This window comes from Dicentrarchus labrax, unplaced genomic scaffold (genome assembly GCF_905237075.1).
Source record: "Dicentrarchus labrax unplaced genomic scaffold, dlabrax2021, whole genome shotgun sequence".
In the NCBI taxonomy this organism is placed as follows: Eukaryota; Metazoa; Chordata; class Actinopteri; family Moronidae; genus Dicentrarchus; species Dicentrarchus labrax.
Window position 1 is genome coordinate 28,169,765 of NW_026136720.1, and position 18,156 is coordinate 28,187,920.

An 18,156-nucleotide genomic window follows, 5' to 3' on the forward strand; every position below is an offset into this window, starting at 1 on the left:
GGGGGTCTGTGACGTGAAGATTGAGAACTGTTATGAAAAAGTTTAAATAAGAATCATCAGAATAGCAAATAAAAAAGAATTAAAGGTCCAGTGTGTAGGATTTTGCCACCTAGTGATGAGATTGCAGATTGCAACCTACTGAAACCCCTTGCGTGTATGAAACTACGGTGGCTGTGAGCCACTGTTTGGTTTCTGGGCTACTGTAGAAACATGGTGGTTCAACATGGCCGACTCCATAGAAGAGGACCTGATATATATATTTCTATAGAAAAACTATGTAGCAGAGTATAAAAATAAATACATTTTTAAAAAACCTGAAGATATATACTATGTAGTGCATGACACCAGTGCAATGGTCTTCCATTGTTTTGTCCATTGTCCACTGTCATAGGCATGGATGTCATAGGCCTATAAAGAACTGTAACAGCCCTAACCTGTATGAAAGGTGCTATACTGTACAGGTAAAGTTTGATCCATTGATTTATTGATAGATTATGGGATAGAGGGCGAAAGTCCATACAATAAATGCACAGTTGTCACAACAGCATCTAGCTTGGGGAAGGAGAGGGCAATGAAGAGCATATAATGAGCTGATCCTGTTGCTCAAGATATTGTCACATACCTGGGAATAAAATAATAAAATCATTTCCATACACAAATATAAAGACCAGTGTAAACATTATCTACAGAGCCCAGACCTTCATGCCACTGTGTGAATTGCTATAAGCTCATATAACAGATTTGCATGTGTAACTTGCCTCAGTAATTTGCATGATAGCAGAACAGAGGAGATGGGAGGGGGTAACTACAGAGTTGCCTTTCAGCCTCTGAGCAGGTGTTTGTATTAGTACAATTAAAAGTGTCAATGTGGAGATCTTGTCGTTTATGTTAATGGAAACATTTTACAGCCTGTACGGCAAAGTCAGACATGACCAAATAAAGAGTCATGCTAACTAAGCTGATTACCACAGACACGTGAACGAAAGCAGGTGCAACCTCCAGTCGCCCTCTTATTTTAACACAAGCAACACACACACTACACACACACACACAGAAAATCAACTTCAAACACTATATTCAGGGTTTCTGCAGGTTTCAACAGGTTCAATTTGAGACATTTTGAGACCTTTTTAAGACCCTCATGAAAGCAGTTTAAAGGACCAGTGTGTAGGATTTAGTGGCATCTGGCAGTGTAGTTGCAGATTGCAACTCACTCTCTTCATCCTCCATTTCAAAGCATACGGGGGAAACTACAGCAATCTGTATTTGATTTATCCGTTTTGGGCTACAGTAGAAACATGGTGGTTTAACATGGCTGGTGTATCCGTTGTATCTTTAATGTGACTCGCCATGTGAATACCTAGTGAAGTATACCGATAACCAGCTTTGGATACTGGGAGACCAAGGGTGAACAAACAAATGCACAAATGTGTTCTTCTTAGTAGAGGCATTTCTTCAAACGCATCAAAGGTCATAGATGTAGATATGTTTTAGTGTGCTTCTCCGTGCATCTCCCATAGGCTTCAATGGAACTTGAACCAAACAGTATTAGAATGCTGTTCTGTAGTATATAAAAATATTCTAGTTGGTCTCGACAGTGTCCAGCATATGTTTCTTTTCTGAAGTAACTTCCTCCTTCAAAACAAAATCCTGGATAGAATGGGTATGGACATTAGCTGCCTGGTAACCATGGTTACCTGGCTACCTCACCATTGTCATCAAGTACTGGAAATGATTACAGCACTGTTAGAATGTTGGGGTTATGGTGTAATGACCCTTCCTTCTTTTTTAGTTTAGGGATGAAGTATTTACAGTGGAATCCCTGGTAGTTGAACAAACAGTTGATGTATCCTCTTGTATTCGAGATATTCCCTGAACGGTAAACCACTTATGAAGGATCATACATAAATGTGATGGCTCAGACGCTGAACAAGCTACAGAGACAGAAACAGGCTCATGTCAGATTATGTGCCCTAAACCTGAGGGTTTATCAATACTGTAGCAATAAAATAACTTGTCACACAGCAATTCAGTTATACTTTTCTGAAATGAGTTTAAGAGGACCTTCAGGATAATTCTGTGTTTTATTTTACTGTTATACATAATTATTAATGGTGTAGCTTACTGTTCTGTTGTGCTCCCTTTCCTCAACCTAATACTTCAGTGAGAGATTTCAATAGTGATGATGTGGGTGCATTGCATTCTGGTTGACTGAGGCTACTGACTGGCAAAGAGGCTGATTTCCCTGTGTGTTATTTCTTGAATAATCATAAAAAAAAGAGTTTTCGGGCACCCAGTTAGCTCAGTTGGTAGAGCTGGCGACCGATATACGCAGCAGCTCAGGTTCGAATCCGACCTGTGGCCCTTTGCTGCATGTCATCCCCTCTCTCTCTACCCCCCTTCCCCCCCTTTAAAAGTTTTCTCCTATCACCAGTGCCGCTTGATTTAAAGTGTGAACACACCCATGAAACATTTATCACTTTGTATGTGTGTGTGTGGGTGTGAGAGAAAGGGTTCAATCAGACTGTAAAGAGCGCTTATGAGCTGCCTTTAGACCTAGTTTAGGCTTTGTTAGCCTGGTTTATGTTGTGTCTTCCATAGCCAGCACCATCTTTACGATCTGATCTGTGTAGACATGAGCATGGCTGTATTGTTGTGTGTCATTAAGAGAAACCTGATATCACTGTGTGTATTAGAGACATGTCTGAAAGTCACATGTAAATCTTATCCAGCTATGTCAGATGATAAAATCCCAGCTTGTGTCAGTACCCTGCAGACCGGGAGCCTCAATAAGGTAATAGCGTTTTGTATGTCCATTGTTGCCCCTCACTGCTCCTGGTCCTCCTCTGGCTCCCTGAGGCCCCGACTGTGCAGAGTCTTCCCTGTCATCTCCATCATCGCCTGGACCTCTGGATCTACATCCAGGATGCTCCTCTTGCCCTCCCCCTCCTCACCCTGAAACACAAAACATACAGAAATATCATGGCTTTATTTCTTCATATTGTAAAGGAAACAGCTGTATTATGTAAAAAAGCTGGGATGCAAAGTAGGTTCTCTATTTGTGGTACAGTTGGTACAGCTAATTACATGCCTGATGCCTGATGCCTGATGCGAATGCATTCATCCTCTGATCAATTCTAAAAAAACAGGTGTCAAGTTTTGTTATAACTGACCCTTCCTAGGTCCCGTCCCCGTCCAATAACAGTAGAGCAAGTCTCAGACAGAACCTTGGTCAGCTTTCTCCTTTACCGTACTTACATATGCTATGTGCTAAGCTAATCTATGTTGAAAAGACAACCACATTTTGAAGATGGGTAAAAGATAAAAGGGACATATAGTCACATCTTAAGTGAGCCAATCTGAACAAATGCTAGCTAACTAGCTAGCTAATCTACATCAATCGTTAGCGTGCTAGTTAAATCAGAAAGTTAATGTTAGCAACATGATTGCTAATTAGCTAGCTAATTTACATCAATCATTAGTTTGCTATGGTTTTGCTAACTTTAACTTAAAATGTGACTTTATGTCGTTTCTATCTCTTAAAGGTCCAGTGTGTAACATTTAGGAGGATCTATTGGCAGAGATAGAATCTAATATTCACAGGTATGTTTTTATTAGTGTATAATCACCTGAATAAAGGAATCATTGTGTTTTTGTTACCTTTAGAATGAGCTGTTACACAGAGGGAGTAGGTCTTCTACGGAGGCCGCCATGTTGGACCACCATGTTTCTACAGTAGCTAAATGCCAATAAATCTGACACACTGGTCCTTCAACCATCTTCAAAACGTGGTTGTCTTTTCGATATAGACGAGCCTAACGCATAGCATATCTAAGTACAGGAAAGAGGTAAGCTGACTGAGTTTCTGATAAAGGCTTGCTCCACTGTTATTGGAGCACAGAGCAAAAAGGGGTCGGACTTAAGAATGGTCATTTGTAGTGGCTTTCAGTGTATTTCAAACACCCTCTAATGGAGCACTTGAATGCAGCATCATTTAACATTTAAAAAAAAAGGTTAGGACCTGAAAGACTTACTCCAGCCTGTATACTACAGAAAAGGCATAAAAATGCTCCGCCTGTGGCTGCACCTACATCTGTCTGTCTCTCCCTTTCATTCCCACATCTCCTCCAGATCCTGGGAGTTTCTGACTACCCAGCAGATGGCCCTGCTGTTTTCTTCGTGTGTCTTCCCCACTGCAGCAGCACTAGCCACTTGTATACAGTTTAAGACTTTGGTTGTAAGTTTCTCCCTTTGTAATGTGTTGAATTATGTTAAGCAAGATCTTATTGGAAAACAGCATGGATCTTCCTTGACATCCTCAGGATATATAGAGAATTGGGATGGGCATCTTGCTGAATAGTTAGCATACCACATAACTTCAATGTACGGGGTTTGACTGCAGCCAGGGACCTTTGCTGATTGTCATACTCTCCTCTCCTCTTGTTTCCTGTCTGCCTCTATTGTCAGCTATCAAATACATTTTTTTACAGTTTACAGATACAAGTACTGTTGTCATGTTCATCATCATCAGTCACTACTATTAGTGTAGTTGTTGCTACTGTTGTTGCTGTGCACCTGTCTGTCTGTCTCTCTCTCTCTCTCTCTCTCTCTCTCTCTCCTTCACCCCAACTGGTCGAGACAGACGACCACCCACCTAGAGCCGAAGGATCTGTCCTAGGTTTCTGCCTTTTAACAGGCAGTTTTTCCTTGCCCTTGTCTCCAAGGTCTTGCTCATGGTGGTACTGTTGGGTCTCTGTAATTAATGTTATAAAGAGTTCGGTCTAGACCTGCTCTATTTGAAAAGTGTCCTGAGATAACTTCTGTTATGAATTGGCGCTATACAAATAAAATTGAGTTGAATTGAATTACTCTGACCTCCTCTGGTTCTGGGGGTTTTCCGACCGCCCACACTTCCATTGAGTCCAGGGTGAAGTCTTCCTCTCCAGAGAGCTGAGGGCTACCGTAGGTGGTGCACTTGGGCCGCGCACGGCTGTGACCATGGCCAAATTCACTGTCCAGCCACAGACCAAAGTAGCTGTGCTGACCACCCATGCCCTGATGAGGACCGGAAAATGTGATCATCAAGAGGCACAGAAAGAATGAAGACACGCATGTAATAAGAGTTGTGATAAGTCTGTTTTTAGGGTTTTTTAGCTCAGTTTTGGTCTCCACCAACTTCTGAGAAGAAGACCAGCTAGCTGTACGGTGCTGTTTTAGATGATTATTGCAACACCAATTGGTCAAACAGTACCTTGTTTGGTCACTGGAAATTAGGGCCTCTAAATAATATAAACAATACTGTATATAAGAAATTAAAAACTAAATAGACTTATGTATTTTTTATTACTATAATGTATAATCATTGTACTATAATGATGCATCCCTATCAACCCTATTTAAGCTCCATGTGGAAATCACAAGCCATTAGCAACAGACTTAAAGTTCTCCTCTGCTGAACTAGTGCTCACCAGTCCGTTGGGCATGGTCTGCTGATTCTGGTTGAGGTACATGAAGTGTTGGTTGTATCCTGTTGCTGTATAAACTCTCAGTCTGGGGAACACAGTGAACAGGAAGCATCTGGAGTCACCTGCACACACACAAATATACAAATGATGAAGATCTGAGTGAAAAATCAAGTGACAGCCCACACTATTCAAACAAGTAGTATTACTTCCTCAATGTGTATCTTTTACCAGGGCTTTAATATTAGTCTTCATCTGTGGTGTGGCCCATGCCAACAGGACAGTACTGTACAACCTGTGGATTCCCTGTTATCTGTTTGAGACAACACATTCACTCCAGTGTGGAGTCTGTGAAACTTTGTCATCATGTGACATGAGTTATTTGGACAAATCTCCCTCTGTTCTTCATTCAGCAGAACTGAATCAACAGTTTCATGACCAGTTCAACTGCTGTTACATTTTAAATCAGCCGTAAGTCTTAATACCTCAGGCAGCGGTTCCCAAAGTGGGTACTGCAGCACCCTGAGGGGCTTTAAAGACGAGCCAAGGCACGCAAGATTTGTACAATTCTGCAGCTAAAGACTTGATGGCAAATCATGACCATAGCATGCAATGGAATAATGTAACTTTAATACAGCTTAAAGAAATGTTGACCTCAACCTATGGACATAGTTTATTTAATTTTTATTTGTTTACTTTGATTTGTTTAATCTGTTATCCTACAGTCTGATACAATTGAACCTGCCTGCTAAAAGTGGGGTGCCTTGAAAAGAATCATTATGGAGGGGGGCCATTTGCGTACCACTGACCTAAGGTACATTTGTGATCTACAATACTGTTGTTAGCACAAAGATCAGTTTTAGTGATGCCACACAATAAGAGTACTACAGAAATGTTGGAAATATGGAAATGTATTCTTTATTCTTCATTTATCATATAGAGGTGTAGGTGTTTCAGTTCCGGTGCACTGATGATGTGCCCACTTGTTTACTGATGCACCTAAATGTAATCCTAAAACCTGGAACTGAGGTGAAATAAACACAGAGATTTTTGTTGTGGCCATAACTGAATGTACAAAGCTTAACCCTAAGGCTAATGCAGTCTTCACTTTTAGTTGCTAATATACTATGGTAGCTCCAGGGCTCCAGCTGTCACTGGTTACATGTTGTACTAAAAGAAGCCTATCTCATTAGTTACACCAATAATGACAATAATCAAAACTAAAACTACACTATAACACTGTATATTCTTATTGATATACATTTAGCACCTAGCATAAAATTTCAAATGCGTGTAGCATTGATTGACTTGTTAAAATGCAAGAGCAAGTCATGTAGGCTAATGTTAGTGTGTGCTCTGGAGAATCGTTGAAGGCAGCTGATAAACTAGAGATGGCATCCATCAAATAGCAAATTAGGTCTATAAGTCATACAACATAAAAGAGCTAGTCCCTTCTCTCACCCTGGAACTGGGGTTTGACCTCCCAGGCATGGGAGGCAAAGCCCCCAAAAACATGTCCCTTTGTGTCTCTGATAAGCAGCAGGGTGGGCCCACACTTCAACAGTCCAGCCACCATCCTGGTGAAGCTCTCCCCATGCAGCCGCGTGGAAAACACGAGTCTCCAGGGGGCGCTGTAGCTGTCTGGCAACTGGAGAGATTAACAGAGAGTTTTTAAATTGACAGTGTGTAAATATGAGTAATGATTAGGGCTGAGTATTGCTTAAAAAATTACGATTGTAGTACCAATACCAGTACCCTGAAAGGGCTACCAATAGAGTACTTCATTCAATGCTTTTTTCTTCTGCTTAATTATATACCCAAAATGTGAATGGAAGCATTCAGTTGCGTAAAATGTCACTGCTCCTCCCCACAGCCATACTTTTTAACATTTTGGTGGCATCTTGGCATGCTGAACTGCCAGCTCAAACTGTCAAATACTCCTTCACTTCACCACCACAGACTGTAGCTGCTGCAATGGGCCATTCACACATTGGCTGCGAGCAAATATATACCATATAAATAGTCTTTTTTTTTCTAGATCTGGGTACAAAAATGATTAAATGCAGGTATCATTCGACTGGAAGTTTCCATACTACTTTGTACTGGGTTATTTCATTCCATACCTGCATGTGTTTTCAGGTATTCTGGCTGATTAGGACTCTACTCGGGATGGAGTTAGGCAGTGCTGTGCTCGTAATTAAGTGTATGGTCTACAAGAAATCAATTGTGTATATTTCGAATATCGGCAGTTTTTAGAACATTTATGGGGAATTGGAAATGTACTCCAATGTTTTCAGAATTGAGAAGCTCCACAAGCGTCTGCAGGGTTGTTAGCCCCACAGTCAGACAGACCGCTGCAGGAGAGGTCTAATCAGCCAGCATGGATTAAAAGTGATCATTTACATGACCCATTTTTATCATTAATTAAACAGATTAATCAACGGTAAACTTATTATTAAACTAACTGAATTATCGATACTAACCAACATGTTACAGCAGAATATACTGGACTTACACTGGAACTTCATGTCTGCCTTTTGTCTTTTATTGTGAAGTGTTTTATGACGTGACTGAGGGCATCACAGTGACGAGATGACCTGCCTGAAGCTATAATAAAACTAGATGACAATAAGGCAGGTGGAACTGATCACAATACTGCTCAACATATATGATATATGATGGAAAAACCTGTTCCTCCTTTTTCCTCCTGATTTACTGGGTTTCTAGTTCATACCATCCTACCTGACTCTCTGTGCTTTTGGTTCCTGTTATACAAATAAAACAAATACTGCCATGCAAAGGCAAAGGGCCTTAACTTAAATTCAATTTGAATTCAATTCCGTTTTATTTGTCGAGTTCCAAATCAGGACACTTTTTAAATCGAGCAGATCTTGTCCTTACTCCTTGTACAATTATTTACAGAGACCCAACCATTCCCACCATGAGCAAGCACTTGGCGACAGTGGCATGGAGAAATTCTGGTCTAAAGTGAATTATTGTCATATTTGGAACACTGAAATTAAATGTCTGTAAAAGTAAATTTTGTTGTTTTTTGGAGAAAATCTGCAGATCAAAGTGACAATGTATTTGACCTACCAGAAAGATACTGCAAATACTACACAGTAGCATAGGGGCCCACAAAAAGTCCAGGGCCCATAACAGACCACTCGTATCTGCAACTCTGCTATAATCTTGACTGACATGAGTTGAACCGACATCATATGCCAATCAATTTACAATCAAATCAATTAAAATATGCGATAGTAGTCAGTGAGCTAACCCCCTGATTGTATAATAATCACTCTACACAGTTGTGTTTTGTGTTTATAATGCCTATGCGCAGACATGAAACATTTTGTCAGTAATATCAATGTGGTGCAACGTCACTGATCATCATTTTTCATGTGTCACTGTGTGTCGTCACTAATGGGATCATGGTTTCATATGTGTGAGGTGCGTTTTAATCTCTATGAAGACAACTAAATGAACTATTGTTTTTATATTTAGATTATTATTTAAGACCCTGAACACAAGCTATCACTTTCAGTTTCTGCTGAACAACCTCACTCTGCATTCGCAAAGGGAGAAGAAAACACAGAATTTGTTGAAAAAGAAACCTGTGAAGTATATATGATTGTTAAAACTAAAGAAAATACATAATACAGATGAAGAATTGTATAAGTTACTAAAAAAAAAAAAAATCAGGAAAACCAAAATATTTACAGGAAATAAAAAGGTAATACACAAATTTCCTGCTGTAATTGCATCCACTGTTTGGGTTCATAGTTTATCAGAGGTCATCAGTTTATTCAATGATTGAAAGGGGTCCCTTAATGAAAAAGGTTTGGAACCACTGTTCTATAGCATGGCTATCTGTTTTCATTTAATTTACAGTGGGTACGGAAAGTATTCAGACCAGTTTAAATTTTTCACTCTTTGTTTCATTGCAGCCATTTGCTAAAATCAAAAAAGTTTGTTTTATTTCTCATTAATGTACACTCAGCACCCCATCTCAACAGAAAAAAACAGAAATGTAGAAATTTTTGCAAATTTATTAAAAAAGAAAAACTGAAATATCACATGGTCATAAGTATTCAGACCCTTTGATCAGTATTGAGTAGAAGCACCCTTTTGAGCTACTACAGCCATGAGTCTTCTTGGGAATGATGCAACAAGTTTTTCACACCTGGATTTGGGGATCCTCTGCCATTCTTCCTTGCAGATCCTCTCCAGTTCTGTCAGGTTGGATGGTGAACGTTGGTGGACAGCCATTTTCAGATCTCTCCAGAGATGCTCAATTGGGTTTAGGTCAGGGCTCTGGGCCAGTCAAGAATGGTCACAGAGTTGTTCCAAAGCCACTCCTTTGTTATTTTAGCTGTGTGCTTAGTGTTATTGTCTTGTTGGAAGGTGAACCTTCGGCCCAGTCTGAGGTCCTGAGCACTCTGGAAGAGGTTTTCTTCCAGGATATCTCTGTACTTGGCCGCATTCATCTTTCCTTCAATTCCAACCAGTCGTCCTGTCCCTGCAGCTGAAAAACACCCCCATAGCCTGATGCTGCCACCACCATGTTTCACTGTTGGGATTGTATTGGGCAGGTGTTGAGCAGTGCCTGGTTTTCTCCACACATACCGCTTAGAATTAACGACAAAAAGTTCAATCTTGGTCTCATCAGACCAGAGAATCTTATTTCTCATAGTCTGGGAGTCCTTCATGTGTTTTTTGGCAAACTCTATGCGGGCTTTCATATGTCTTGCACTGAGGAGAGGTTTCCGTCGGGCCACTCTGCCATAAAGCCCCGACTGGTGCAGGGCTGCAGTGATAATTGACTTTGTGGAACTTTCTCCGATCTCCCTACTGCATCTCTGGAGCTCAGCCACAGTGATCTTTGGGTTCTTCTACCTCTCTCACCAAGGCTCTTCTCCCACGATTGCTCAGTTTGGCTGGACGGCCAGGTGTAGGAAGAGTTCTGGTCGTCCCAAACTTCTTCCATTTAAGGATTATGGAGGCCACTGTGCTCTTAGGAACCTTGAGTGCTGCAGAAATTCTTTTGTAACCTTGGCCAGATCTGTGTCTTGCCACAATTCTGTCTCTGAGCTCCTTGGGCAGTTCCTTCGACCTCATGATTCTCATTTGCTCTGACATGCACTGTGAGCTGTAAGGTCTTATATAGACAGGTGTGTGCCTTTCCTAATCAAGTCCAATCAGTTTAATTAAACACAGCTAGACTCCAATGAAGGAGCAGGACCATCTCAAGGAGGATCAGAAGAAATGGACAGCATGTGAGTTAAATATGAGTGTCACAGCAAAGGGTCTGAATACTTATGACCATGTGATATTTCAGTTTTTCTTTTTTAATAAATTTGCAAAAATTTCTACATTTCTGTTGTTTTCTGTCAAGATGGGGTGCTGAGTGTACATTAATGAGAAATAAAATGAACTTTTTTGATTTTAGCAAATGGCTGCAATGAAACAAAGAGTGAAAATTTTAAAGGGGTCAGAATACTTTCCGTACCCACTGTAGGTGTCAGCTGTGCAGCTGCATTCACTTCTTTAATTTTCCACTGACATTACATCGTCCTGTCTGATTGTAATGGGAAGGCCCACTTTAATCATCTTGCATTGGGGCCCGGAGCTGCCTCGTAACGCTGCCACTACTAGTTTAATTACATGTAGTTCACTACTACTGTGAGTTGGTAATGCACCTTCGTGACTTTCAAATATATATTTTTTATATAAATAAATTATATATAATCATTTCAGATAGCGATCAATTAAATTTAAGTTAATGCCTTGGCAGGACCCCTTATTATTGTGCAGACATTGCAAAGGCGGAGTACCTTAAATTCCAATTAAGGGTCGAAGCTCAAGTTTTTAACACTCCAATTTTTTAACATTTTTATGTAGATAAATAACTTAAGCTTGAAAACAAAGAACTGCCACACATACAATTTTCTGCCTACAAATAATTTGGCTGGACAGCAAAACTTAAACATAATTTTTTCTGATTTATTGCTGATGACTGTGGCATTTAAACGATGCTCAGCTGATTTCATCTGTCATGAAAATATTTCCCACATCATCATGCCGCCACCACCAGCCTGAGCCGACACAAAGCAGGATGAATCCACACAGCCGAAATAAAACACTGTATCAATTTTTGTGTTTAAAACCCCAACCCATTTGATAGCAGGGCTGTAAACGTGTAAAAGTAAACTGAGGGATATGATGTTGGATGTTACAGGGACTGTAATATATACAAATGCAGATCCCACTGTTCTGGTTTTGACTTTTATGCATATAGTGGTCTTCCACCATGTTCAAATGCTTTTTAATCAAATCAAACATGAAACACTTACTCATCTGCTCAGTATGTGAGGTACTGGTAACACATGCTTTTTAAGTCAGTAATGGGGTTAGGCAGAGAGCAGTATTATTAGACCACTGAGCATTGTGGACCGCAAGCCTTTTGGTATTGCTGTTTTTTTTTTTCTTGCTTCTCTCTTTCTTTCTGACTGTTTTTCTTTCTTTCTTCTTGCAACTGAAACTGCCTTCAATAAAAAAGTCAGAAAATTTGCACAGCAGTACGTTTTAGTACGTGTCTACTGAAACATGGGGACAATTGTCCTGATGGTGGCGCTATAGCAAATGTCTAAATTTCAAAATTTTTTAAATCTGTTGCAGTATGGTTTTTTTGTCAAACCAAATCTACCAACTGTGAAATACAGTTGTATTCTGACCTGCGGTGCCAGAAACATGAGGGTGGGAAGATCCAGCAGACACATCAGCTCTTTCCAGGGCGTCTCCCTGCAGGGGGGCAGCAGGGTGGGGGCCGGCCGGCCGCTCAGGGACAAGTTTAGGCCCTCAGCTACCAGCATCTCCAGGTACAATGATACCTGGGATACCCTGAAGACCCAGTCCTCCAGACAGGAAACATCACACCCTCCCTGATCTGAGGAGTGAAACAAGGAGAGGAGAGGAGGGGGGAGGAGAGAGGAGAGGAGAGTCAATAGTCACATTTCCTCACTATAAATATACTAAAAAACCTTTGCATCACCTGTTTACCTGAGGGTTTGAGTTCAGAACACATCTGCTCAGCCAGGAGTTTAACACCCAGGGAGCCATCACCCATTCTCTCTGGCTTCCAGCCCTGCAGACGCCCTCTGTGGACCAGAATCTGAACTACAGCAGAAATCAGGTCCTTAAGGAACTATGGAGAAAGGGAAAAGAGCCAGAGTAGGATGTCAGTAAGGAGGGACGGAAGAAGCAGGGGTGAAAGGGAAAGGAGGGTTGTGACGAGTAGTAGAAGAGAAAATCCACATAAACTGATATAGTATTTCCAAATTCCCTATACTCACCTCTGCTACCTGCTCACATGTGACAACCGCTGCTGGACCCCCTCCATGCTGAGACATGGCCAGGACTAGAGGGGCCCGTTCTTCCGCAGTGCCTCGCAAGGTGTCCGCTAGGAAGATGACCAATTGCTCTCTGCCTACTCCAGAGGTGGAAGTGGAGGTGCTGGTCTTCCCAGAGGCTGCGGGTGCTGCCAGTCCAGGGTCGATACCACACATGCACTGGTAGACCCTCCTCACCATGGAGTCTGGTGCCAGGCTGCCCATCGAGGACTGAGCGAGACAAAAAGAGGAGTTAAACAAACTGGCAGACGCTGCCTTTCCCTGACGGATGTACTGGTAGAATATACAGGACAGAAGGGACGTGCTCAGTGAAACAAGAGCATAAAATACAGTCAGAGTCTAAGAAACAAAGCATATTTCTGAGTGAGAATACTTTAATCTGGTTGTGCATTGAGTATTAATGTCTCATAGCTGCTAAACTGTTAGAATGACACCTGTATACAGTCTATATACTCGTTATACCTGCAGCATCTCAAGTGTTATTGTCTTCCCTGCTGGTGTTTTCCCTGAGGCTCCTGAAGGGCCCCCAGCACCGCCCTGGAGCCTGTCGAAGACCCCCTCAACCGCAGGCCGCTCCTCGGGGCGGAAGCGGGCCAGCCGCTTCTGCGCCACCACACACTCTGTGTTACCCATGGCGCTCTGCAATCCAACACACAGCAGAACACACACACCAAGGTCATTATGTTTAGCTGGGTACAATTGAAGGAAAAATCCACCCTAAACAGAAAACATACTGTGACGTATTGATTTCAGACAGTATATTCACATGTGGCTACTTATAATGGATTTTATATTGGGAGAACTTAAAATGATGGTATAACAATCAGTTTTGGAGTTTAACACTCTTTGTAGGCCATTAGAAGCTTGACATATTTTAATCATATTAGTTCCAACTGAATTTAGCAATTGCAGAAGTAAAAGTTCTCAAAATGTCCTGTCATCTTTTATTTATTCATTATTCAGTGTCTATAAATGGTTCCCTTACTGGCATATGACTCCTTAAAATGAAGCAATATCTACTTGTGATCCCTCATAATGGGTTATTGCCTTAGTGTGGACTTATCATCTCCAATAGTTTGACTATAGATGAAGGGGGAAAGATTGCCAGTATTTAAAACTAGAACGAATATTTTCAAGGTCATATATATGAGATTTAGAACATTCTATAGCAGCAAACAACTATTTGCTGTGTAAAGATATAGGGGAGTTAGTGCATGTGAGTCTCTCCGTGTGCAGCAGTTGGCTTTTTGAGACTGAAGCTGCTGTTTTCCTCATCTACGTAAGTGAATTAAGGATTTATTTTGACCAACCCAGAGTTGGTGATTGTTAGAAAAACTGTGGAAAGATTAATGAAGATGGTTTTGGTAAGTTTCATTTTGCATCTGGTTTGAATTAAGTGTGTTTTACAATGAACTGCAAGGTTATATGACTGTTTTTGTCTATGGAACCTGGTGGCAAGTGATAGCGATATAACAGCTGTTTCTGGTTAAACAAAAAGTCTATCGCTGGAGGGATCCTTTCCATAAAGTTGTCAGACACTTAGGATTACAATCTGTTAGTTAGGACTATGTATTGGAAAGAATCTGGCGATACAATATGTATCACGGTACAGGGGTTACGGTTTAATATACTGCGATACTTTAAACAAGACAATATACAATAACAATAATATATTGCAATTTTTAAATAATCAACTTTATATAGTATAAAGGACACACCACCTTATGCATAACATCTGAGTTTCTTTTTTTTATACAACCAGAGCAGTGGGATCTGTATATGTATCTATCACAGTCACTGTAACATCCAACATCATAGCCCTCAGTTTGTTTAGAACACTGCTTTCTAGTAGTTGGGGGTTTAAACACAATATTTTTCTATATTTTCTTACACCCATTCTGTTGCTGTTGTACATTCATTTACATGACTATTTCGTGGGTATTTTCTCCTCTAGCTGTGTTAGTGTTGGTGATTGTTGTTGGAACAGTAGAAAGATGTACAGAGATGGTTTTGGTAGGGATGCACGATGGGAATTTTATTTCAGCCCATTCGATAACCGATATTTACCTGCTTCTCATGGCCGATACCGAGGAAGATAACCTATGATTTCGCATTTTTGAATTTTAAAAAGACCTGAGGGTAAAAAAGGCTGAGACGTAGTGAGCAAAGATGGATGATTTAATATTCCATAGCTCTGTTCTGATCAAATCTGACATCACTATTGTTAATGCAACAAAAACAACAGTTCTGATCCCTCAAATGTTTATTTATTTGTTCAAATTTCAAATTCCAAATAATTGATGAATAACATGATTATTAACATAACCAATCATTTATAGGCTGTAATTTAATAATCCCGATAATTTGTAACAATGTAAATTCCCCGTTATTGGCCAATCATTTATCTGTCCTGATAATTATCGTGCATCCCTAGGTTTTGGTGAGTTGTATTTTGTTTCTGTCAAGTTTGAATTAAGTGTGTTTTATGATCTGAAAGATAAAATGAGTGTTTTGTCAGGGGAGTCTGGTCAGCCATTGCACTCGCATTTGTTTTGGTCTGGTGCTCTAGTGCAACATTTAGTCTGAAAGCTGTATACTACCCCTTTAATCAATGAATATATTTTTGGTGTATCAATGTCTCTTTTTTCTTTTTAATTCTTGTGACCCCCTTAGAAGTGTCTTCTGACCCTAGATGGTCCCAACCCACAGATTAGGATCTGTTTCACTGTCTGTGTGCTTCAGCTCACTTGTTACAATACAATATAATAGAATAATAATAAGGTAATTCTATAATATTATAGCCACAATTTATCCATTTTAGGGCTGATCCATATACAAATACAGTACGGATACATCACAAATGAAGCAATAATAAATGTACGGTAATGTATGGATCGATTCCACTGCAGCTAAATAACAACTTTCATAGTTTTTCACGACCAAAAGATAAATAGGACAATATGGGATATTAAACTGAATGTTTTAAATGATAGAAGTGTTTCTGTTTCCTATGTGTGGTTAAATGACTGTAGAAGTCTGCTGAGGATAGATGAAACTTTAAAATCAGAATTTAATAACACAGCTTTAGCGTTAGCTCACGCTAGCAGCTAGCACAGCATTACCTCACTCGTATCCTCTAAATGATTCTAAACGAAATACTTAAGGTGAATATATGACAGGCATAATGTTCTCAAAGCTAGGTCACTTCAAAACGAGCACTAAATGTGACTGTGTGCCGCTGACCTTTTAAAGAAGAGCAGCTAAGCCTCCCATCCTGTATCTACTGTAGTGACAGCCAAATGTAAACTTCCTGGTGATGATAAAGATGACGCTCATGGTAGCCAATCAAATGAGCCAAATGTTCACCTGTCTCATTGTGATTGGTCCGTGGTGTCAGGAGGCGGGGAGAACTGCCCGTCAGGGGTATGTTCAGCGCCACACTGCCTCTGTACTCTTTCAGTATTTATAGCTCAAACACTAATGTGCTTATTATTTTGACCACATTCTGTATTCACCAGTCCAATTTTTTAGGCAAAACGTCAAAGTTCAATGTCCATACATAAAATATTTTTTCTATAATCTAAATGTGCAAACAAAAAAAATCTACAACCGCTGTAATCTTTCAAATTGTATTATATGTTCTATTGTTTATTAAATTTAGGTTCCCTGGCTTATTTGTGATTATAGACCCAAGTTGTATACACAAGCCTATTTGTTTCTTCTTCTTTTTTTTTTTTAAACAGCCTAAACAGTTTGTATTACTGCCAGATAAAAATCAATGCTGTCTGTATCTTTCTACCTAACACCATAATACTGCATTATTAAAACACAAAGTGCAGTGAAGACAGCCATCCATCTTCAGAAACACTCATATACTCAGTAAGAACATGCTCATAGCAATGAGTATATAGTATATATGGCATGTGGTAATAATAAGATAACGAACATCTTATCTTATCTTAATGGCCAGAATGGATCCGTCTTGCAATTATACTTGAAATTATAATTAAGAGATGATAAAAATGGCAAATCTTGTGTTTCCAAATTGTTACTAAAGTACAAGCACTGTTATTGTCAAAGATTTGAAATAACATTATAAAATACATATTTATAGTAAAAGTAAAAGGGGAAAAAATGGATGTTGTTTTTTTAAGAAAAGCATGAAATATTCTTTGGGGAAGTATTAGTGGTTACTCCTGCACTAGTCATCAATATAGTTTTCCAGAAAATAAATCCAAACAGATTGTGAGTTCGGGCCCAATGACATCACTGGCCTCATTTTGTCCCACAACTGCTTTCACATGCAAACAGACCAATTATAAACAGAAAAACTACATGTAAGCATGCACAAACGCCAAGTAATTTACAACAGCATAAGGAGGAAATGTAATTTCATGGTCCTATCCCATCTTTGACCAGTAGAGTCCGCACAGGAGCAAGCATAGAGAACCAGAGCCCTCTGCAGAAACAGTAGGCAGTTGAAAAACGCCTTTTATGGGCATGAGACTTACTGTGTGAGTGCACTGAGCTGAGGGTGTGTTGCATTGTAATGAAGTCTTGTAGGACAGGGGATGCACCCACGTCGGCGCAGCTGAACGTGTAGGTGACGTGCAGCCATCTGCCCCACACCAAGTAAACAGAGTGTTGTAAACAGGATGATGAATCAGTGTGTGCAGCATTAGATCAACCACAGTGCTAGAAAATAATTTTTAATCCAAGTGTAGTGCATTCACTGTAAAAAGTCTTTCAAAAAGTTGATAGCTGGGACATTATTCTGAATGAATGGATGAAGTTGACCTGGCCAGCCACTGAAGCATTTAATTCCTATGTAAATAGAGGATATCCTGTAGGTAAATAATAAAAACCGACTATTAAGTTTAACCTGAATTATTTAGAGGGAAAAGAGTTAAACATGATGCAAGGTGTGCAAAGTTCAGCGTTATATTTTTTCCTGAATTCGAACAGAGGCCTGCTGGCAGTATTTTGAAAGGACTTAATATAATCTCTTGCACAAGCAACACATTTGTTCTTGGTTTCATTAAAACACATAATGTACTAAATCAGCTGATGCAGAGGGGGATTCAAAATAAGACACTTTTTGTTTTGTTCCATTACAATCTGCTGAAACTGAGAAAGCGAGTCCAAATGTATCCGCAAGTCCCAGAGTAGAGTCATCATATAAGTGAAAGAACTGCGCATAAATTCAGCTGCTGTGACTTCTAGTTCCTAGTTTACACTCACCCAGAATGAATCAAATGAGTGTTCACTTCCTTTATACACTC

General features: G+C 40.0%; 1 protein-coding gene across 1 annotated transcript; it reads right to left on the reverse strand.

Moving 5' to 3' along the window:
* Positions 1 to 462: 462 nt before the first annotated feature.
* Positions 463 to 16,205, reverse strand: meak7 (MTOR associated protein, eak-7 homolog). The gene is made up of 9 exons (XM_051383243.1): positions 16,118 to 16,205; positions 13,337 to 13,513; positions 12,818 to 13,084; positions 12,525 to 12,669; positions 12,200 to 12,411; positions 6,924 to 7,110; positions 5,469 to 5,587; positions 4,876 to 5,055; positions 463 to 2,955 (listed from the first exon to the last, which is right to left on the reverse strand). The coding sequence occupies exons 2-9, from the start codon at positions 13,505 to 13,507 to the stop codon at positions 2,827 to 2,829; spliced, it is 1,410 nt and encodes a 469-aa protein (XP_051239203.1). The 5' UTR covers positions 13,508 to 13,513; positions 16,118 to 16,205; the 3' UTR covers positions 463 to 2,826.
* Between the last annotated feature and the right edge of the window lie 1,951 nt (positions 16,206 to 18,156).

Excerpts from the sequence above, each read along its gene's own strand:
- meak7 (XM_051383243.1), bottom strand. The coding sequence starts at position 13,507 with ATGGGTAACACAGAGTGTGTGGTGGCGCAGAAGCGGCTGGCCCGCTTC. Across the intron at positions 12,670-12,817 it reads CATGTGAGCAGGTAGCAGAG|TTCCTTAAGGACCTGATTTC; the intron begins GTGAGTATAGGG and ends CTTTCTCCATAG. Across the intron at positions 7,111-12,199 it reads TCATGTTTCTGGCACCGCAG|TTGCCAGACAGCTACAGCGC; the intron begins GTCAGAATACAA and ends TAATCTCTCCAG.